The 20,750-nt window shown below is 42.1% G+C and overlaps 1 protein-coding gene and 1 pseudogene across 5 annotated transcripts in view; one reads left to right on the top strand and one right to left on the bottom strand.

Moving 5' to 3' along the window:
* The window catches only part of ADHFE1 (alcohol dehydrogenase iron containing 1), a 29,260-nt gene extending 8,740 nt beyond the window's left edge, over positions 1-20,520 (top strand). The window contains exons 3-14 of one of the 5 annotated variants that reach the window (XM_066624107.1): positions 3,136-3,179; positions 3,333-3,386; positions 5,547-5,701; positions 6,772-6,968; positions 7,504-7,581; positions 9,826-9,931; positions 11,169-11,321; positions 12,820-12,918; positions 13,907-13,985; positions 14,126-14,222; positions 16,054-16,211; positions 20,149-20,520. In XM_066624107.1, the coding sequence (XP_066480204.1) occupies positions 3,136-3,179; positions 3,333-3,386; positions 5,547-5,701; positions 6,772-6,968; positions 7,504-7,581; positions 9,826-9,931; positions 11,169-11,321; positions 12,820-12,918; positions 13,907-13,985; positions 14,126-14,222; positions 16,054-16,211; positions 20,149-20,232 (1,304 nt within the window). In that variant the 3' untranslated portion in view covers positions 20,233-20,520. Of the gene's footprint in view, positions 1-3,119; positions 3,180-3,332; positions 3,387-5,546; positions 5,702-6,771; positions 6,969-7,503; positions 7,582-9,825; positions 9,932-11,168; positions 11,322-12,819; positions 12,919-13,906; positions 13,986-14,125; positions 14,223-16,053; positions 16,212-20,148 lie in introns of those variants that run through there. The other 4 variants (XM_066624109.1, XM_066624108.1, XM_066624110.1 and 1 more) reach the window with 4 other exon arrangements.
* LOC136650766 (5S ribosomal RNA) lies at positions 4,904-5,023 on the bottom strand (annotated as a pseudogene).
* Positions 20,521-20,750: the final 230 nt, after the last annotated feature.

Raw genomic sequence — 20,750 nt, 5'->3', positions numbered from 1 at the left:
GCTACTTTGCTAGCTACAAGACCTTCATTCATTCATATAAGTTCCATCTCTAATATATTCATTTATGCAAATATATGTAAATTCATTCAAATTTGAAGCATAAATTAACTCTTTTTCCCAGCCCCCGACACATGCCCCTGAGAGATGATGTGGCCCTCCTGCCAAAAAGTTTGGACACCCCTGCACTAAACCAAGAGGCAAAGCAGCTGAGGGAAGAAAGCAGAGTAGATATCAAACTGGGAAACAGGAGTCGGAGAAGAAGGGGGAGAGTTTGAGAAAGAGGGCAAAGGGGAGGATGACCTCTCCTAGTATTAATGGTTAGGAGGGTCTATGTGCTGTGGTGGGACAGATATAAGGCTGCAATCCCATACACACTTACCTGACAGTAAGTCCCATTGAAATCAAAGAGATTTACATCTGAGTAAACATGCATAGGATTGCACTGTAAGAGTTCTAGAACATGGCAGGACAGCTATTCACTGGATAGGACAGCTACATTATGTTGTATACATGTGCAGGTGTCTGTGCACAAGAAGGGTCTCCATGTTGAATGTAACATGTACATAAGTGTACATTTGTAGAGATCACCAGTTGCATACACTGTACACAGACTGTTTGTGTGCTGAGTTGGATTCAAACCCTGTATTGCATGAGCACTGTCTCCTGTTTGCACAAAAGGGTGATTTTCAACTATTGCCCCTTTCCTCTTCAACTCTGCCAGGTGTGGCTTGTAATACCAAAGAATAACCTAACCTTAAGGGAGCAATTGTGTGATTGAGCAGTTTGAATTTTACCTATTTGATCTCAGTGAATCAGCTTTTGGTTGTAGACATCTAGAAGGAAGTGAATTGTACAGATCCCTGGAATATTAGAGAAGAAAATATGAAGCCACCGTGAAGTTCAGTGAAACTTGCACTGCTGACTTTAGCTAGGCTTGAATTTTGCCCTGTATCTGCCATGCTTCTACTGGCAGTGAATTGTCTGTGAGTGCCTAATCCTATAGCATTGGTAAAGTGAAAGACCTGTGGACCAGTCCATGTGATGCAGTGGCTAGTGTTAGGTTGAGGCTAAGGAGACCCAGGTTCAAATGCCTTCTTGGCCACAAAACCCACTGAATAACCTTGGACTTGTCCATTCAGCCTACTTACCTTACAGAAGGAGAGGAAGAGAGGATGGACCATGTATACCACTCAAAGGACCCAATCCTATCCAACTTTCCAGCACCAGTGCAGCTGCAATGCAGCCTCAAAGTATGGGAACAAATGTTCCCATACCTGGAAGAGTCCTCTGTGACTGCCTCCCCACCACAGGATGCTGTGCATGTCCCATTGGTATGGCTACACTGGCTCTTCTGGAAGGAGTGGGATAGAAATTCAATAATTAAGTAAAATAGATGAGGGATCACTAGGAGGTCTTTGTAAGTTGCTAAGAACTTTCAAAATAAAGAATAAGGCATATATTTAATCATCATATCTGCTGTTGAATTGAATGTTATTGGGCATTAATAAGCAGAAACTACAGGTTATGAGTGCCTTTTTAACCACAGCAACAAGATGATAAAAGAGTGACTTTGGGGTGACTCCTCTTCAAGAAACATCCTGTTTAATAAGTATGTGTATTTCAAGGGAAACAATTTCTAAGCTCAATAAAGTCTTTGACAAAAGCTGAACTTTTGAGCTTCAGTAATATATCAGCAGGACATGTATTGTACAATCAAAAGAAAATAGTGTAAGTGGCTTGGTCATGTCTTTCAATGTCAAGTTAATTACAGAAGCGACAACAGGTTTAGACATTAGGGGAAATCAACCATGCATAGGGCTGGTGAGAGATGGTGAAAGTAGCAGGCTTCAGTCTGAATAGTGAGAACAAAAAGGGTTTTTAAATATATTTATGTGTTTAATTATTTGGGTCAGCACTCCAGTGTACCCCAGAGTATGTCTAGGCTCATTACCATGGCTTCATTCATTGACCATGAGTTCAAACAGTAACATTTAATTCAGCTTCCAAACAGAAGGAGTGGTTTGTTCTTTGAGTGCAATAAGCAGGGTGCAGGGAAGATTTTTTTCCACTCTCTTCTCTTATGTGTTCCACTCTAGAGAAAATCAGTGACTATTGAGAGATTTGATTATCCTTAGCTTTACAAGGAGAACTCCAAAGGGAGATTAAATCTAAAGTCTGGCTCTTGTATGCAAAAAGCATTGTAAACCCTCAGAGTGATTGTGATGTTGGTCACACAGAATGAGAGTCACAGGAAATGCAGAGAATACTTTTGATTAGCCATCTGGTCTCTGAAATTCTGGAAACAATGTTTTGAAACTATACGCTATTCATCAGAAGTTGGCAGTGTTGGAGCAAAAGTTTTTAAAGAAGTAAAAATGTTTAGGTTTGAATGCTTTTTATTTTTTACACACACAGCAATATTTTTACCTTTCTTTAGCTCTGGTTTAAAACAATTTAGATTTTAGATTGTGAGATGTAGATGAATCAATGAAGCTGTGGCTTGAGAAATTAAGGAATTCAGCTTCCAACCTGCTGAGACTAAGCAAAAGGTGTATTATCAACTAGGCATAGTTCCTAGTACCATAACTACCACGCTTTTAAAAAAAAAATTGGCAGAGGGATTCCAACTGGAGGATGGTTCATATAGCACAGCTGGCCCCCTGCAATGACCTCAGAAGGCTATGGAGTCATGTTCATAGACAAGTTGTGTTCACTTACAGAGGTACTATTTGAATGAACTACTGCTTCTTTGTGGATGCTATAAATATGGCCTCTCCAATGTCCTGAGGGGTTGCAGCGCAATGGTAGAGCACTTGCTTTGTATACAGAAGATCTGAGGTTCAACTTCTGACATCTCCAGGTAGGACCAAGAAAGATTCCACTGTCTGTCAGCCTTGGTGATACTGAGTCGTGTGGACCAATGAACTGACTCAGCATAGGGCAGGTAGCAGCACATATTTGAGCAAGCAAACAAATCTCAAAAGCGAAATACTAAAAAAAAAAAGACAACAGATCATGTAAGAAATGTCACATTTATACCCTGGATTGTGCAAAACAAAGGTTCCATTTAACAGAACTGTCAACACTAATTTGTCTATTTTCCTTGCTAAATTTGGCAGATAATTTCTTTTCCAGGTACTGAACATCCTGCTTTGGGGAAAACGGATTATGCCTTTGAGGTGAGTGAAAAAGTACAAGTGAAACAATATTGTGTTCAAAACTACTCCTTAGTGAATGTAATGCCTACGTTGGTTATTTGAAAGAGAGAGTTGTGTAGGATGAGCATCATCTAACCTCTTTTCTTAAATGTGTGCTGCCTTGACTTTTATTAGATGGCTGTTTCCAGTATCCGATTTGGAGAGGGAGTTACTAAAGAAGTAGGCATGGTGAGTTGGTACAGTATTTGCATAGTTCCATGAGGGTCATTACATGAAGCATTAACAAGCTTCATTAATTATATTCCAGACAATACACTTCTGAATCTTGATATTTGCTGTACCTACAAAAAGGCTTGGAGATGGAGTCATGCAAAGCATTGTATTGCAGACCAGGACCTCTGAATTTTATCAGGGAATACATAGTTTCTTTGGGACCCCTCACCTTCTCCATTGAGTCATAATTTCTACAAACTTTGAGATATAAAACTTTGTAGGCTTGCACAAAATGTGAATGCGAGTCTTCACACAATATATGCAAACATTTTCTGAGACCCCAGGAAATTTCCAGCTCCCCTCTTTTGGCTCACAGGCCCCCTTTTTGACCCAAGTCCAGGTAAAATGTCCCCCCTGCACCCCCCTCTTATGAGACTGGAAAGATCCCAGGAAATTTTAGGGAGCCCTCCTTGAGGTCCTGGGCCCCCCTTTTGACCCTAGACAGAGGTACAGTTTACCCCCTGAACCCCCCCATGGGTCCTGTTCCAGACAGATATTTTAGAGCAAATATTCATGTTCTCTGTGATAGATTATCATTGTGTAGATACATTAAATGAATTGTTATGCTGTCAGAGCTGAACAGATTCTTCCCATTGTGATGACTGAAATCCATCCTCACATGGATTCAAGTTTCTGCATGTAGATCAAGCTCACTGAATGTGCCAAAACCAGCTGTAGTAAGGGTGGGGACGGGGAACACCTGCAGCAGGCAGCCAGCTTGTGCAATGGGTACAGCTGCTGCTGAAGTGTAGTTTCAGTATCCTGGCCTCCTCCAGTATAGCAGATTAGTGCTATTGGGATTTCTGATTGAAACCCAACAAGTTACTGATGAGCTGCTAGACAGGCAGGTGCTGGAGACTTGGGCACTTGTTCTCAGTCCTGCCTAAAGGGACCAGCACCATGAGAAACCTTGTGGTGCCCATCTGCTGTAGAGAAGAAAGGAGAGCTGATTAAGTCCAGGTATCCTTTTCATTGTGTTTCCACTCTCCCTAAAAGCTCATTAGTGCTGTGGGGAGTGTCTGCTTTCCACTCTGTAATGTGAATCAAAAAACTGTATGCATATAATACATCTACAGTTTGATCAGAGCCACTATTTTTTATAACTACAAATACTGCTTTTCTCTTTCAGTGTGGATTGTGGTTGCTGTGAAAATTTAATACTCATCTCACAGCTCCCACATTTGCGCCATACCATTTAAAATCCATATCATGTTTAACTAAATTATGCAGTTTTAAAATGATTTGGTTTATTGTGTCTAAACTCTGTAAAAGAAGAAATATGATCTCTTCTAGCAAAGAAACACCAAAGAGATTTTTTTTCATTCTATACACTAGCATTTGAACAGAACATCCTTTCATGTTGGTTTCAGTTTGAATTTCAGCCCTAAATTGCTCAGAGAACTTAAAAACCAAATGTTAAGATCTTTAGCCATGGCAGTTGGCAACCTTCAGTCTTGAAAGACTATGGTATAAGCCTACAGCACCTGGTATTCACAGGCGGTCTCCCATCCAAGTACTAACCAGGCCTGACCCTGCTTAGCTTCCAAGATCAGACGAGATCAGGCATGTGCAGGGTAACAGTTGCTGTCAAAATTATTTCCACTTTTTGTTGCATTATTATACATTATCTGGCTCTTAGCAGACTTGTTCCTTAGGACTTGGGTGGCCTTCCCATGGCTGGTTTGGTCAGAGCATGGTATGTGTAGCTCTGGTTGGGTGGCAACCTTCAGTCTCGAAAGACTATGGTATAAGCCTACAGCACCCGGTATTCCCTGGCGGTCTCCAATCCAAGTACTGACCAGGCCTGACCCTGCTTAGCTTCTGAGATTGTGAGTTTGAGGCCCATGTCTTTTCTTGTAAGCCTTTAGCCATGTCCTACTCCCAAATGCTCAGCCATTTACCTCTGTGACATCACTAGTGGGCTGGCAGGTCAGATTTAAAGAGATAATTGCAAGTATGGGGAAATGAGAGAAAAAGGAGGGGAGAGACCTTTAATCAAGAAGTAGGTTCAGTAATGTTTGCAGTTGTTCATATTTTTAAAGCATGAGATAAGCCAGTCATGATTTTCCCCCCTTTGGATTGATTTAAAGTTTTCTTTAATTTTATTCACTGCAGGATCTGAAGAACTTGGGTGTTAAAAATGTCTGTTTGATGACAGATAAGAACCTTTGTCAGCTCCCTCCAGTGAAAGCAGTATTGGATTCTCTGACAACAAATGGAGTAAACTTCCAAATTTATGACAATGTCAGGGTGGAGCCAACAGACCAGAGGTATTCCTCATTTTATACATTTGTGTATCCTTCCCATTTACATTATCACTTTGCATCTGTGCTTCTGGTGAGCTCATGATGTTTTCATTGCACCACAATTTTAAGACGATAGCCTACCAAAAATAAGACATTCTTGCACAATTCATGTAAAAAGTCCTAAATAGCTCAAATTTAGTGTACTTTGGAGACTCCCTCCTGTCACACTATGATAACTGCAGAATAGTTATGAACTGCATGATTTACTACAGAATAGCTGCAGGACCTTTCAGCCACACTAGACGGCCTTTTCAGCCACACTAGACGCTGTTCCAGAACCACCATTCAGAGCGCGATACCATAGTCTTTCGAGACTGAAGGTTGCCAACAACAGCTGCAGGACATGGTCTGTGTGCATGGGTAGTTGTATAAGCAGAAGGGCTCTTGTCAACCCTAAGATATCATGGTGTGACATGAGGGAGTCTCCAAAGTACACTAAATTTGAGCTAATTATGTGTACCATAATTCCTTGCCAGTACCTATTCTTTCGTAAGATCAATGCTGTTTCTTTAACTGACCTGAAATAAGCTTCTATTGCCCTTGGGATACTGAGGAAAGTGCTAATGTTCCCTCAGTTTGCATTTTGATTTGATTTTGCATTTTCTGAACCATAGGTTCCCAATGCCTCATTATTAGAGGGTGTTCAGGAAAGCCATGAGAACAAAAAAACCCCATTTACACATGGGAGAGGGGAGTCTTTAGAGTTAAGCAGAACTAGTTTGCAAGTGGGGTATGACTGACTTGTTTTCAACCAAGAGAAGGGGAAGAGCCCTGATAATGTGTGCGTTTTGTTCTCTCACTGGGGCCTCCATCAGCATGTGGGTCTTTGGGTTATAGATGTATATTTTCACAGCTATCAGGATACAGAAACACCCCCCTCCTCTAGTGAAAATGAAATGTCTGAATTGCTGGCTTGTTGTTATATTTTTTTAATCTTTTTTTTCCTTCTAACTTTTAAACATATGATGATATTCTATAAGTCATGGAATAGTAGGATAAAGCTTTCTTAATCCAAATGTCTTTTTTCCTCCAAGTTTCATGGATGCCATCGAGTTTGCTAAAAAGGGGGAGTTTGATTCCTATGTTGCTGTAGGTGGAGGTTCTGTAATTGACACATGTAAAACTGCTAATCTCTACGCCTCTAGTCCAGAGTCTGACTTCTTAGATTATGTCAATGCTCCCATTGGGAAAGGAAAGCCTGTTAGAGTCACCCTCAAACCACTGATTGCAGGTAAGAAAATCCATGTTTGTGTATATATGTGTTTTGTTTTCCTCTTCCCCCCCGCCTTTCTCTGAGAAAGAAAAAAACACATTAAAACAACATAAGCAACAAAAAAAGGAAAAAATATATTGTATAGAAATCAGTGTTATATACATTTCATATATTTAAAAATGGCAAGGAGCCTGTTCAAAAAATCTCATTATATATTTGATGCAATTTAGGAACTAAAACATTTCAAAGTTTTATACCATCCATGTGTGCATGCATGCTTGCAATTATGAAATGACAGCATTTGTGTCAATTTTCTCTGAATATTCTCATAGCATTAGGAAGTGTAGCCCTGTAAGTTGCCCAGATCAGAGACTACCTAGGAACCTTAAACAAGATGCTCTGAGTGGGTGATGCAGGAAAAAAAAATCACATAAATTGCCATCAGGCCTGATGGTCTCTCTGGAGACCCTGTTAAGCCCAAATCATCATGCATACCTACTTTTAGGTTTATACATAATATTAAGTAACAAATTTAATTCATTCTTTCCCAAAGTTCCTACCACAGCTGGAACTGGAAGTGAGACAACTGGGGTTGCAATCTTTGATTACAAAGAACTAAAAGTAAAAACTGGTAAGAATTTTGCACATGCAGCTGTCACTTAGATTTTATATTTGTCCTCAGTTCTGTTCTAAGCTTTTTTCTAATACTGTGGCTTATTGTTTTCTCCACCTTACTGTACTCAGTGATAGATATCTTATGTTCCTTCTAGGTAAGATTCTCCAGTGTTTTATATTTATAACAATGATATACAAATACAGAAATACAAATGCCTAAATCAAGATAAAACAGCTTGTTATACGTAGAAAACTGTGTGTGACCTATAATTGGGTTCAGACATCACAATGAATCACAATGACATCACAGGGGTTCTCAGACTAGTGGGTCACAACCCACCAACCTGAGAAGCCTTATCTCTGGCCCCTTAAGGGGCAGGGAAGGGGGGAAGGCAGCAATGCTATCACCAGGATTGCACTGCTGCCATGGACAAGGGAGGGTTTCCACTAACCTAAAGCCAGCAGCAGCCTCCTGGGGTTCCCCAAGCTCTCCAGGGCTCCCCAAGCTTCCAAATGTCTTGAAAAGGTTTTTTTAAAAAAAAAAAACATGCCCTTTTCCAGTTTCTCAACAAAAAGAGGAAGTGGGTGTTTTTTTCACTTTTTCAATACACTTGGGGTGCCCTGCAGAGGGGTGCCAGGCTCCCTAGACCCTTCCAAAAAGGCAGCTGTTGGCTGTAGGTAAGTGGAAACTCCCACCCCCCCATCTCTGGCAGGAGTGCAATCCTGGGGAATTACATTGCTGCCTTCCCCCTCTCCCGAAGCAGCTTATCTCAGTTCTCAAATTCCCTGAGAGTTTGAGAACTGCTGAACCACAGCAGTTTGCTGTCTTCAAAATGTGGCAGCATAATGTTCAGGCTCACACACTCTCCTCTCTCTTTGTGTGCAGTTTCATAGGAACTGGTTTTGCTTTATATCCAAACTTAGGGTGCTGTGGTTTATACAAACAAGTTAGTTAACAAGCCACTTTATCAAACCATAGTTTGTTAATACACCATCAGCAGGGTGAGCAGATCAAATGGAGGACAGAGTGCATGTACCTTTAACCACTGTATAGAAGAAGGAATTTTGGCAGGTGCAGCTTTTTAAATCCTTCCAGGTTGAGCTGCACTTGCTAAAATTCCATCTTCTACAGTGGTTTAAAGTATAGGCATTCTGTCGTCCACTGTATTTGGTCACCCAGAGTTCTTCAAAACCTGGCAAGTTACCACAGGAATTTCACATTATGTGAAATTCCAAGTTAATTTGGAGGTTCCTTCTTAGGTATTTCATCTGAGGAGTTTTGAGAAAAGCCAAAACATTGTTAATACAAACAGTGATGTTTCCTAGAAGAGTGTCCCAAATTTCTTGGTCTGACTAAAGAAAACTTGAAGTGGATTTGGAGATTCCTCTTCAGGTGAACTTGTCTAATGAATTTCAAGAGAAACCAAAAAAAAGTTTCTCTTACCTTCATAAGCAAAACATATTTTTTCAGGTATGATACCGTGTGTACTGATTAATACAGTGTGTATTTTATTTGAACAGATGAAAAGCTGTTCAGTGCAGAATTCAGACCACTGGACAGGACCAATATATGTATTTTGTTAAATAATTTTTTTAAGGCTTTTCTAAGATTCTCTCATTCACTGTTACTTCATGACAGGATATTATCTACACAAAGAAACTGAATGCACCCTGTCATCAAAACAGTGTAAGATACTACATCATCCACATGAACTACTGTACAGAACAAATAGTTGTGTTCAGATTGGTAGTGCTGTCAATCCTTTAACAGATTCTTTGTCAGAATTTCAGAGTTAATCAGAGCTAATGTGATATAGTACGTAAAATGCTGGACCAGAAAGACCTGGGTTCAAATGCTCAGCCATGAAGCTGACTAGGTCACCTTGTCAGTCACCATCTTTCAATCTAATTGTCTTCACAGGTTTGTTGTGAGGCTAACAGAAGGGGGGGAGCTGCGTATATTGCTCTGAGATCCTTGGAAGAATAGCAATATATAAATGTGAAAAATATGGTGCAATTCTATGCATGTTTACTCAGAAGTAAGGCCCACTGTACTTAGTGGAAATTACTCTCAGGTATGTGCATATAGGATTGCAGCCATTGATGCATACTTTCCTCTTAATAATTAGCTACTCATTTATTTTTCAGTTATTTGATGTAGTTTCTACCATCGGTGTTTCATATGCAGTGTTGATATTGTTGCAAAATTTTCCAATTAATCTTTTTCCTAAATAAAAACTTTCATCATTTTCATGCTTAGGCATTGCTTCTAGAGCCATTAAGCCCTATTTGGGCATAATTGACCCTTTGCACACCCTGCACATGCCTGAGCGAGTGGTGGCTAACACTGGCTTTGATGTACTTTGGTAAGTATTGTAGACTCCTTTTAGTTGATTGTGTATGTTGGTATGTATGTTAGTAAACTTTTAAAATTGCATACTTTAGAGAAAGAATGACAATCTGGTGGGTAACCCAGTCCTATGCTTCCCTGGCACCCAGAGGAGCAGCCGTGCCAAAATGGCCGCCACTGTATCCTGTGGGCCTGGGGCAACTGTCAGAGTCTCCTCAGGGTAAGGAAATGTTTGTTCCCTTATTGCAGGTAAAGCTCTGGTGGGCCAATGGGTTTCATTGGAGCTGCATCAACTACTTTGCTGGTGCAGAGCCAAGGAGGCCATGTAGGGCCTCCAGGCTCATGAGGGGACATAGGATATGGCGACAGAGTCTGCCACCTTCTCCGTCCCTCCCGGGCCCAATCCTCCTTCCAGCCCACCCTCTCCCTGCCCAGTTCTGCTCTCTCCCTGCCTTCCCCCCACCCACCCCCCACCCGGAAAAGCCACTCTGCCAGCTGCTCTCAACTGGTACTGGGCCTTATTGCTGACCCAGTGGGCTTACCACCAGTGCAGAAATGCCTTATTTCTTATGGCACTTTTGTGACAGCAGTTGCTAGGGCAGCACAGTGGCCAACTGGTGCTGGCTAAGCATAGGATCAGGCCCTTAATATACCAGTTTTTAGCAGGTCTACTTCTAGTTTGTTTACCTCCTATTTCCTTATTCTTCTTTCCCCCTGGGTACTCGCACACTTCACAATCTTTTATTGATTTCCCCCTTTCTATGGGATTCTGAAGGGGATAGGGACTTCTAACAGAGCTTTCTTAGCAGCCTTGCCAATCTACCATTCTTATGATTCTTTGGGAAAAAGTGTGTTACAGAGTGAGCAAATTAAAAATAAATGTGCAATATAGGTATGCTTTTCTGGGTTCTTTTCCCTGATGTGACTACTTGCTGCTGACAGAGTGCACCTCACTGGAGAAAACTCTGCCCATGTTGCTGATGATGCAGGCATCAATTGAGCAGAAGCTTATATTTAACTTGGACAACTTAATATAGAAGACATAACCCAGTGCACCCAGTTCATAATGTTGTGGGGACTGAAAATAATTGCCTGAGCATGGAGTACAGCATTTCTGTTTTGGAATTTAGCAATTGCATCAATCCGCATCAGTCACTCACCCCTTCTGTTTCAGAGATATACATTTTAGAAATCAGTGTAAGGCAAACTACATGAATTCAAGCTCTTCAATGTTGTGTTTGTTCTTCTACCAGCCATGCACTTGAATCCTATACAGCTCTTCCCTACAATAAGCGCAGTCCCTGTCCTTCAAACCCAGTGAATCGACCAGCTTATCAAGGAAGCAACCCTATCAGTGATGTTTGGGCCATCCATGCGCTGCGGATTGTCGCTAAGTATTTAAAGAGGTAGCATTTTTCTAATGGTCTTCCATCCCGTCTATAAAAACAGCTCCCTAACACTTTGCAAATAGTTAAAAAAAAACAAAAAACTAAAGTTTAATTTTGAATTAAAGGGCCTTGCTGTATTAGGGTGTTGTTATTTTTAACCTTATAATGTGCAGTAGATTTTCTTAAAGGAGAAGATATCGGCAGTGAGAATTATGATGCATCTAGCAGTGTTTTGCTGCCTGCTGTAACTTTCATAAGAAGCACAGAAAGATTAGCTGAGCAACTTAAATTACTGCATTACTGAGATTTATATATTATTAAAAAAGAGAGCGTTGGGCAACATAAACCTTTCAGGACACAAAATTATTAACTTGGGACAATCTGGGCACATGTACTGGATGTCATTACACTGTGTATTGCCATCTGCTGTGACCGGTAGGGCTACACATCCAGTTCCTACTCTGGAGCAAGGAGTACTTAGAATACAAGCCAGTGAATTTCTGAAAGGCAGCTTTCCTCTGTATAATAGTGAATTTTAAATGGTGGCGTCAATCGAAGAAGAGGCTTTTACGATTGTCATAACACAGTCTATGCTGGCGGAACATTCCATCCACCAGTGGTTTAGCACAATAGAATTTGACTGTTAGTCGTGTCTCCCCTTAGTCACTGTTTTTCAAAGCTAAAAAACCCCACCAATATGGCTTTTACATCAGCTCAGGGCTGCATGAACCCAGGCCTGGGGGCTGGATCTGATTTTGGGTGGATTCATCCACTCGGTGAGCAGCACTTTTTGTTCTGCTCTCCTGTGTATATCTGGGCAGCGGGACACTCCGGGCAGTCGCATCTGCCCAGACATCCTGTCATGCAGCATTCTGGGATGCCGGGCAACAGATGCGACTGCCCAGAACCACCCAGGATAGCTGCCACTCAGGAACAGAACAGAAAGGTGGGGTCTACATTTTCTGAACATAGTGGCTGCAACTTTGGGCGCCACTGCTCCAGCTCTCTGATCATTTTGGTTACCCTTTTCTGCACCTTTTCTATATCCTTTTTGAGATACAGTGATAAAAACTGTACACAATATTCCAGATGTGAATGTACCATAGATTTGCATAAGGGTCTTATAATATTAGCAGTTTTATTTTCAGTCCCTTGCCTGATGACCCCTAGCATAGAATTTGCCTTCTTCACAGAGTCAGAGCCCAATCCTATGCATGTCTACTCAGAAGTAAGTCTCACTGTAGTCAATGGGCTTCCTCTCACGTAAGTGTGGATAGGACTGCAGCATCAACATTTTCATTGAGGTGGCCACAGTCACAAGTCTGTGCAGTATGTAATTCATGGCCCATTGATCAGAGTACCTCACTTCTTCCTTTCTCCATGCTTCTGACAAAACAATTTGTTGTTTACCAAAGCTGATGCCATAATAAACTTGTACCATAAGTTATGGCACGATTTGCCTTTTTTCCCAACACAAACACACTTGCTTTGAGTAAAATGCTTGCATTATTCACAGAGCCATCAAGAACCCAGAGGATCGAGAAGCTCGGGCCAACATGCATCTAGCAAGTGCATTCGCTGGCATTGGCTTTGGAAATGCCGGTGTACACCTTTGGTAAGTTGATACAAATCAACACTGCTGTGCCATAGCTCTGCTCTTATTCTATACAAATATAAAATGCAAATGCAGGATCCTGAAAAAGGAATAGTTATGAATAGCAACTATTCATATGCATCACGTCCAATAACAAATTAGATTGCTTGAAATTGGGCTTCAGCATTTTAAAACAGTGGTGTCAATTGTAAGGCCCACAGGCTGGATACGGCCTTCCCAGCAGTACCATCACCTACGAAGTGACACCTCGGCAAAAGCAGTGCTGCTGAAAGGGTGGCCTGCATGATAGCTGGGCTCTCCCATATCTTGAAAATATGGTCAAAGGTTGCATATTTTCTGTTCTGTTATTTGCAGCTAATGAGTTCCTAAGTGAGAACAAAGTGTTGATTTCTGATTATCATTTGCTTAATGATGTCACTTCCTTGGGCTTGACACCGCTGCTTTAAAATTTCAGGGCGGTAGGTTCATTTCCAGCATCATACATTATGCCTGCAGATCAGCTTTTTAAAAGAAGCACACAAGTGCCTGAGGGAAGGGAAGAGAAGCCAAAAAGACATTCACAGATCACGTTGCACCTGCCTGCCCCTTTTGTTATTGATTATAATAGTGTCAACTTTTGCATGTTCTAGGTGCTTATTGGATTTAGTTTCCAGAGGAGTAACCACATTTGGGCCCAGTCCTATCCAACTTTTCAGTGCTGATGCAGCTGCAACACAGTTCTGGAAAGTTGGATAGGATTGGGCCTTGCCTTAGTCTGTTGCAGTAAAAACAGATAATCTTGTAACAATATAAGACTAAAGCATTTACTGCATTTCAAAACGCACTTACATGAACTACAGAACTCTGTGCATCCAATGAAGTGGACTGTACCTTATGCTGAAATGAATTGGTTAGTCTTGAAGATGCTACAAAACACTGGATTGTTTTGCATTTGTTGAGCCATACAAAATTCACCTACATTTTAATATTAAGATTTTTCCCTCTCTAGCCATGGTATGTCTTATCCTATTTCTGGCTTGGTGAAGAAGTATAAAGCAAAGGATTATCACGTGGATCATTCACTAGTGGTAAGAACTTAATACATCTGTTGGTCCAATGACTTATCATTACATATCATGCTCGTGTCCTCTTCTCATGCATTCTCCTGCTGATGTTCCAGCAGAATAAGTTCTCTGATCAACATGTACTGTTGTTTTTTTTCCTCCAGCCACATGGCCTTTCTGTTGTGCTCACCTCCCCAGCAGTGTTTACTTTCACAGCACCAATGTGCCCTGAGCGTCACTTGGAGGCTGCCCAGATAATGGGTATGATTCTGTGGATAAAATGAGAGAAAATGCTTTTGGAAACAATGGAGAAAATGTCTTTGTCCTTTCAGTGCTTTTGTGTTGGCAACCTTCAGTCTCGAGAGACTATGGTATCGCGCTCTGAAAGGTGGTTTTCGAACATCGTCTAGTGTGGCTGAAAAGGCCAATTCGGGAGTGAATTTAGGATGCTTTAGTGCTTTAGGATTCTTTAGTGCTTTAGGATGGTAGAATGTACTAGTGCCACAAAAAGCAGCATATTGTTTAGTTTGGCAGGTTCTCAAACTATAGCCCAATGAATCGTTGCAAGTTGTTTTTTTTTTTAAACAGGTGTCCTTTGTCTCATATAAAAGTATGTTGCCCAGCAAGCAAGAGCACCAGCTGTGCCTAGATCTGCATTAGAGACTGGGGGGAGGGGAGTGTAAGCAGTGACAACACAGAAACCTCAGAACAGTAGCAAATCATGAGCATAGGTGCCATTTCATTAGCCCAAGGACTAGACATACTGTCCAGGAGTGATATTATAATATATTATCTAGTGCTTCCATACGTGCAGTGCTTTGCACAGAGTGAAAAGTCTTGCCAATACGTATGAAAACATTGATCTATTTATTTGTACCCCAGAACACAGTGACCACCCACTAACTCAGACTCATCATCACTTTTTTTTCCTTTGCTAAATCCCTGTTAGTCTGATCCATTTTCCGTGTCACGTGCATAAAAACCAGTTCTCCAGGTTCCATTAGTTTGGTCACAGTGGCCTTTCAGTGTGTTGGGCCTCCCAGCCCTCTAGGGGACTTGTGCATGTCTGAAGGGCTAGCACAAGCAAGGGTTGGGGGAGCTGCCAGCCGTAAGAGGACAAGGTAAGCCAAGAGGACAAGGTAAGCCATTCACCGGCAGCTCCATGAATGGCGAGACCTTGAAGCAGCTGACAAGCTGAGCTGAGTTATTCCTGCTCAGCTTGGTGTGATCCTGCTCTTTGGTGTGATCGAAGAAGTGTCTTGGCTGCCCTTCAAGTGAGAGAGCTGATTGTCAGCCAGCATGGAAGGCAACTGGGGGCCAGAATTGATACCAGACAGTGAAAGAACCACCTGAGTGTTGTTCGGTTCTTGAAAGGTAGATCCTTTGTTATTGTAAAAATCCCCTCGGGGGTTTAGAGATAGCCTGCCTGTGTGAACCACCTTGAATAAAGTCAGAGGAGTAATCCTATGACCAGAAAGGCGGTATATAAATACCAGTATTATTACTATTATTATTATTTATTAGCCAAACAGGGGGAAAGAGGATGCCTTCATTCTGTGGTTGCTATGAGAGAAGAAGCTCTCTTAAGTGCTGCAAAACGAAAACCAAACTTTTTGCTTACAGTTAGTAGTGTAGCTACAGGGGGGGGGTGTGGTAAGTTTTTCAGTTTCCACAACACACTGTGTAACCAGACCCTCCCACTCACCATTGGAGCCAATCTGGGCAGTGACTGCAACTGTCCCCCCATAGCTACTCTACTGCTTACAGTGACTCCTCCTCTCACTTCCCTTCTGGTTTTCCAGTACCCATACCACCCATTAAAGTGAGGAGGACTTAGCAGACAGAAGCCTGAAGGGCAGAAAAATAACATTCTTATGGCAATTCACTTGGTTTTCCAATTTGCTCTTCTAAATTTTGTTCTGCTTCATACTTTAAAACAGTTTCAGCTGATAAATAGAGCACTGTTACCTTTTGCTTAATGTTATTTTTAGGAAAATTGTGGGTGTTTGGGTGATCCGTATCTTCCATGAATGTTAAAATAGCTGAAAGGAAATGTCTTCGTGGCTTGCTTAAAGTTTTTCTCTCATTTTAGGAGCTAACATCAGCACTGCCAAAATGAAAGACTCTGGGCTTATTTTGGCAGATACTCTCCGGAAATTCTTATATGATCTGAATGTTGATGATGGCTTAGCTGCTCTTGGTTACTCTAAAGCAGATATTCCTGCTTTAGTCAAAGGTACCCTGCCTCAGGTAGGACAAATTTCTTAAATAAACTTTTACATAGACCATCCCACAGCATGCCACGTGGCACTATTTTATGTAGAGAATCTTGAACATGCGACTCCACCGTAATGTCATCTTTGGTGTTTACCAAGATAGCTAAATAGATTCTCCCAAGTTCAAGGGCATTGTATCTCAAGTGCCAGAAGCTACAAGGCAAGAAACATGGGTGTACTGTTGTCTATTCTGGGGTTTCCAAAGACACCTGGCTGACTGCTGATGAGGCCCAAAGGTGACCTGCGTGGACCTTTAGTCCAGCCCAGCAGGACTCATTCTGAGGTCCACATAAGGTGTGTTCATTGCCCTTCTGCATAGCCCATCCCCCCTCTGCCTGCCCACCTTCTTGTGTTCAAAGGTTATCTTAGCTAGGATCTCTTGGTGGATGATTTTCCTGAAGATGGTATCTCCACTGGCTTGACCACCTGGGCATAGCTGATCTTACTGGTCATCATTATGCTGCCCCACTTGCCCCCCTCCACCTTCTGCTGCCAGTCCCTCACCCCATCTTTGCTCCACCAATCTGACCTTCTCAGGTAAGTGAGTGACCTTCCAGTTGGTGGAATGCAGCTCTCTAGTATCCGCAATATTGGCTTTCTCTCCCGTCCATGATTCTTTTCCTGCCTTTCTCTCCATTTTCCAACCAGAGCAAATCAAGCAGAGTAGGGTTGGCCACCTTGAGCGCACCCACTGCAGTGTTAGAAACTTGGGGGCATGCTGAGTAAGGAGTAGCAAAAAAATCAAGCAAATCGTAAACTACTGCAGTGCTTTCTCTATTAGAAAGGCAGGAGGTCTGGTCTAGAGGGTAGAGCCTCCATTTGCCTGAAGATAACATCCACAAGGTCGCCAGTTCGAGGCCACCAGCACCATGCGACCTTGAAGCAGCTGACAAGCTGAGCCAAGTTATTCCATCTGCTCTGAGCGTGGGAGGATGGAGGCCAGAATGTGAAACCAGATCAGAAAGAAACATCTGAATGTTGTGGTTCCTGAAAGACAGAACCTTCTTTCAATTGTAAAAATCCCTACGGGAATTTAAATAGCCTGCCTATGTAAACCGCCTTGAATAAAGTCTTGAATAAAGACCAAGAAAGGCGGTATATAAATACCTGTATTATTATTATTATTATTATTATTATTATTATTATTATTATGTTTTTCAAAAATATATGGCGATTTGCATGTGCAACTTTGAAAGTGTTCACATGCCACATAAGAAGAGCAATGCTGAATCAGGCCATAGGCCCATCTAGTCCACCTTGCTGTATCTCACAGTGGCCCACCAGATGCCTCAGGGAGCACAGGACAACAAGAAACCTGTATCCTGGTGCCCTCCCTTGCATCTGTCATTCTGAGATAACTCTGAATCAGTTATCTGATTATCAGGTACTCTGAAATCAGGAGGTCGCACATACACATCACAGCTTGTAACCTGTGATGGACTTTTTCCTTCAGAAATTTGTCCAATCCCCTTTTAAGGGCATCCAGGCCAGATGCCATCACCACATCCTGTGGCAAGGAGTTCCACAGACTAATTATACACTGGGAAAGAAATATTTTATGGAGAGATTGGACTATTTTTTACCTTCCCTTTCAACTTCTTTCTAATTATCCTCCTCATTTGAGGGAAGTACACTTGTCAGAAGTCAAGTTTTTTTGTGTCAGATTGGCTTGGTACTCTTCTCCCAACATGCATCATGAAACGGACCGCAGCATGGTCACTGTTCCCCAATTGCTCAGTAACATTTAAACCTCTGACCAGGTCCTGAGTACCATTCAATATTAAATCCAGAGTTACCTGTCTTCTGGTGGGCTCCATGACTAGCTGCTCTAAGGCACAGTCATTTAGCATGTCAAGAAACGCAGTGTCTCTTTCATGACCAGAGCACAAATTGACCCAGTCGAGATGAAAATAATTGAAGTCCCCTGTGAGTACAACCCTATCTCTCCTTCACAGCCCCCTGATATGTTTCCTCATTTCAAGGTCGTCTTCATTTTCTAATCCAGAGGACGATATCATGCCCCCAGTATTGCATCAATCCTCGAGCCTGGTAATTTAACCCACAGCTATTCTATGGTGGAATCGTATGGGTTGGCCACCCCTCACGTAGACATTTGGCTTGTGTTCTTCTGGTAGCAAACAGTGAGGATGAATATAATGTATCAAAATAAGTAGTGTATTTTTTTACAAAGTGAAGGATTCTTAGTAGGAAACAGTGGGGTCTTTTGTGTGTGATTTATTTTATTTTATTGCTTTGTACCCAATCCCAGCTGTTTCTTGAGCTCAGATTAGGTTGGAGATGTGGAGGAAGGCCAAGGATATGGTGTGTTGTTGGAAGGCTTTGCCTCATTTCATATCTGCCAGTCCTGATGATCATCAGAAGACTTCCAGGATTCAAAGAGCTATTTTAATGAGACCCAAGGGCTGGTGGAATGTTTTGACTTTTCTCTTTGAAAAGGAACAACAGGTGCCACTCAATGCAAGATCAAAACCTGCTCTTTAAATTCCTTTTCTTTATTTTTTTTTAAAGTGTGGCCTGTGGCATGAGGGGCTGTAGTTCAAGCAATCCAAGTTCAAACCTCATGTAGGCTTGCAGAATTAGTTGTGCAGTTTTCTGGATCCAGATATAATTGGTAGTGGCATCCCCTTCAGAACGGTCCACCTATTTTGTATTAGATCTCATATTTGCAAGGGTCAGTATGCCTTCAGGTAGCTTTTGTTTTCCACAGTCTCATTTTGAATTTGAACTATCTTTGGAAGCAGGTAATATTGAACAATGTTCCTCTGATTTACACATTTGTGGATCTGAAAGCATGCACAGTACAAAAAAAATGAGATAATGTACAACTATTATCTCCATTGGTTACAAAGAGAGGATATAACTTGCAGAAGGCTAGAGAGTGGACAAGACAGGGTCACACCTAAAATCACAGCCACACTAGAGAGAAAACCCTGTATTTGTTGGAGTTTCTAGCTGAAGGACAGTTCCACCTACAAAGGACACCACCGGCATAGATTACATTGGAGTCAGTGGGAAGAGTGATAGGGGACTATGACAGATGCAACAGGAGAAGGAGAGCGTCTTCATTTTTACTACAGACAATCTAATGTTGTGCATGTGTATTCAGAAGTAAGTCCCACTGGGCTCAATAGAGCTTACTCAAGGAAGTGTGAAGTGATTAGACTACATATTCTGGAGTAATTCAGGGCACAATCCTATCCTGTGCTGGAACAGACAAGCCAGGAGGCTTGCACTGTATCCAGCACTGGATTGTGGCCACAAGCGGCTTAGCCAGAGGCGAGGGGAAACTTTTCCCCTGACCCCTGGGTAAGGGCTGCTGGCCCCAGTGGGTCTCCTCAGATTTGCGCTCCCTCTGGAGATGGCGCAAGTTCGAGGAGAGTGGAGCAGCTCGAAGCCACTCCGTTCTCCCCAGGAACAGGGGTTGGGATCCAGCATAACTGGATCCCAGCCCCACCTCCCACTCCCTGCCCCCACCCCCAGGGCCCATAGCCTGCCCTCCCCCCACCCACAAATGTCTCCCTCCCTCCTCCTCTCCGCCTCCCACACCTACCTTTGCTCCTTACTTCGGCTCATCCGAGCCAACGCAAGGAGATGGGAGGAAGCTGGCACAGATGCTTCTGGGAGCACTGGCCTGGCTTCCTCTCACGTAGGCGCAAATGTGCCTTATGGCACATTTGCAACCCTCCCAGGCCAGCCCAAGGGACTTGGGGTGGCATAACGCGCAGTTAGGATTGTGCCCTAAATTGATTTCACTAGGATAATTTTTAGCCATGAAAAGGAAAATGCTCCAATCAATTACTCACTTGTAAAGGCTCTTTCAGTCCTAGTCATCAGCTAGTTGAATTTTGCCAAAACCAATGCATAATTCAACTTTACATTTTCTTTTTAAGGAAAGAGTGACTAAATTATCACCTCGTCCCCAAAATGAAGAAGAGTTATCTGGTCTTTTTGAAGCCTCAATGAAACTATATTAGTTTGAAAGCTCAAAAGCTCAAAGTATTCATCAAGAGGGAAAGAAGAAGTTCAGAACCTGAAGAAGGCTGAGGTGCTACCCACTTCTGAATCATTCATGCTCATTTCTATAAATCTTTGTGATCTGAAATGTTCACATTTCCTTTAATTGTTAGTGGAACTAATCCAAGGTGCTGTATTCCTTGTAAGAACAGTACACAAAATGAACTTTTGAGTTTGTCTCATTGCCCCTGATATGAAGTGGGTCAAACATTACAGATTGAAAATTAAAGATTTACAACTGTGGAAAATGCTGCTTTATACAGCTATTTCTCATTTGCAGCTCCCAATCAAACAAAAGATGCTTTGTGTTTTTATGACTGCATTAATCTCTTGACTCAATAAGATTGCTACCTACCCATTCTGTGTTAGAGCTCTTTTATAGCAGTGTACCGGATGTGGGTCTGTAAGACAATGAATTACTTGTAAAAGAGGCTGGGAGGAGGAGGAGGAGGAGTGGAAGGCTTCTGTTGGTCTCCAT

The sequence above is a fragment of the Tiliqua scincoides genome, chromosome 4 (assembly GCF_035046505.1).
Source record: "Tiliqua scincoides isolate rTilSci1 chromosome 4, rTilSci1.hap2, whole genome shotgun sequence".
NCBI classification, from domain to species: domain Eukaryota; kingdom Metazoa; phylum Chordata; class Lepidosauria; order Squamata; family Scincidae; genus Tiliqua; species Tiliqua scincoides.
Note: the sequence above shows the minus strand (reverse complement) of the source record. Positions and strands in the feature narration are given on the sequence as shown.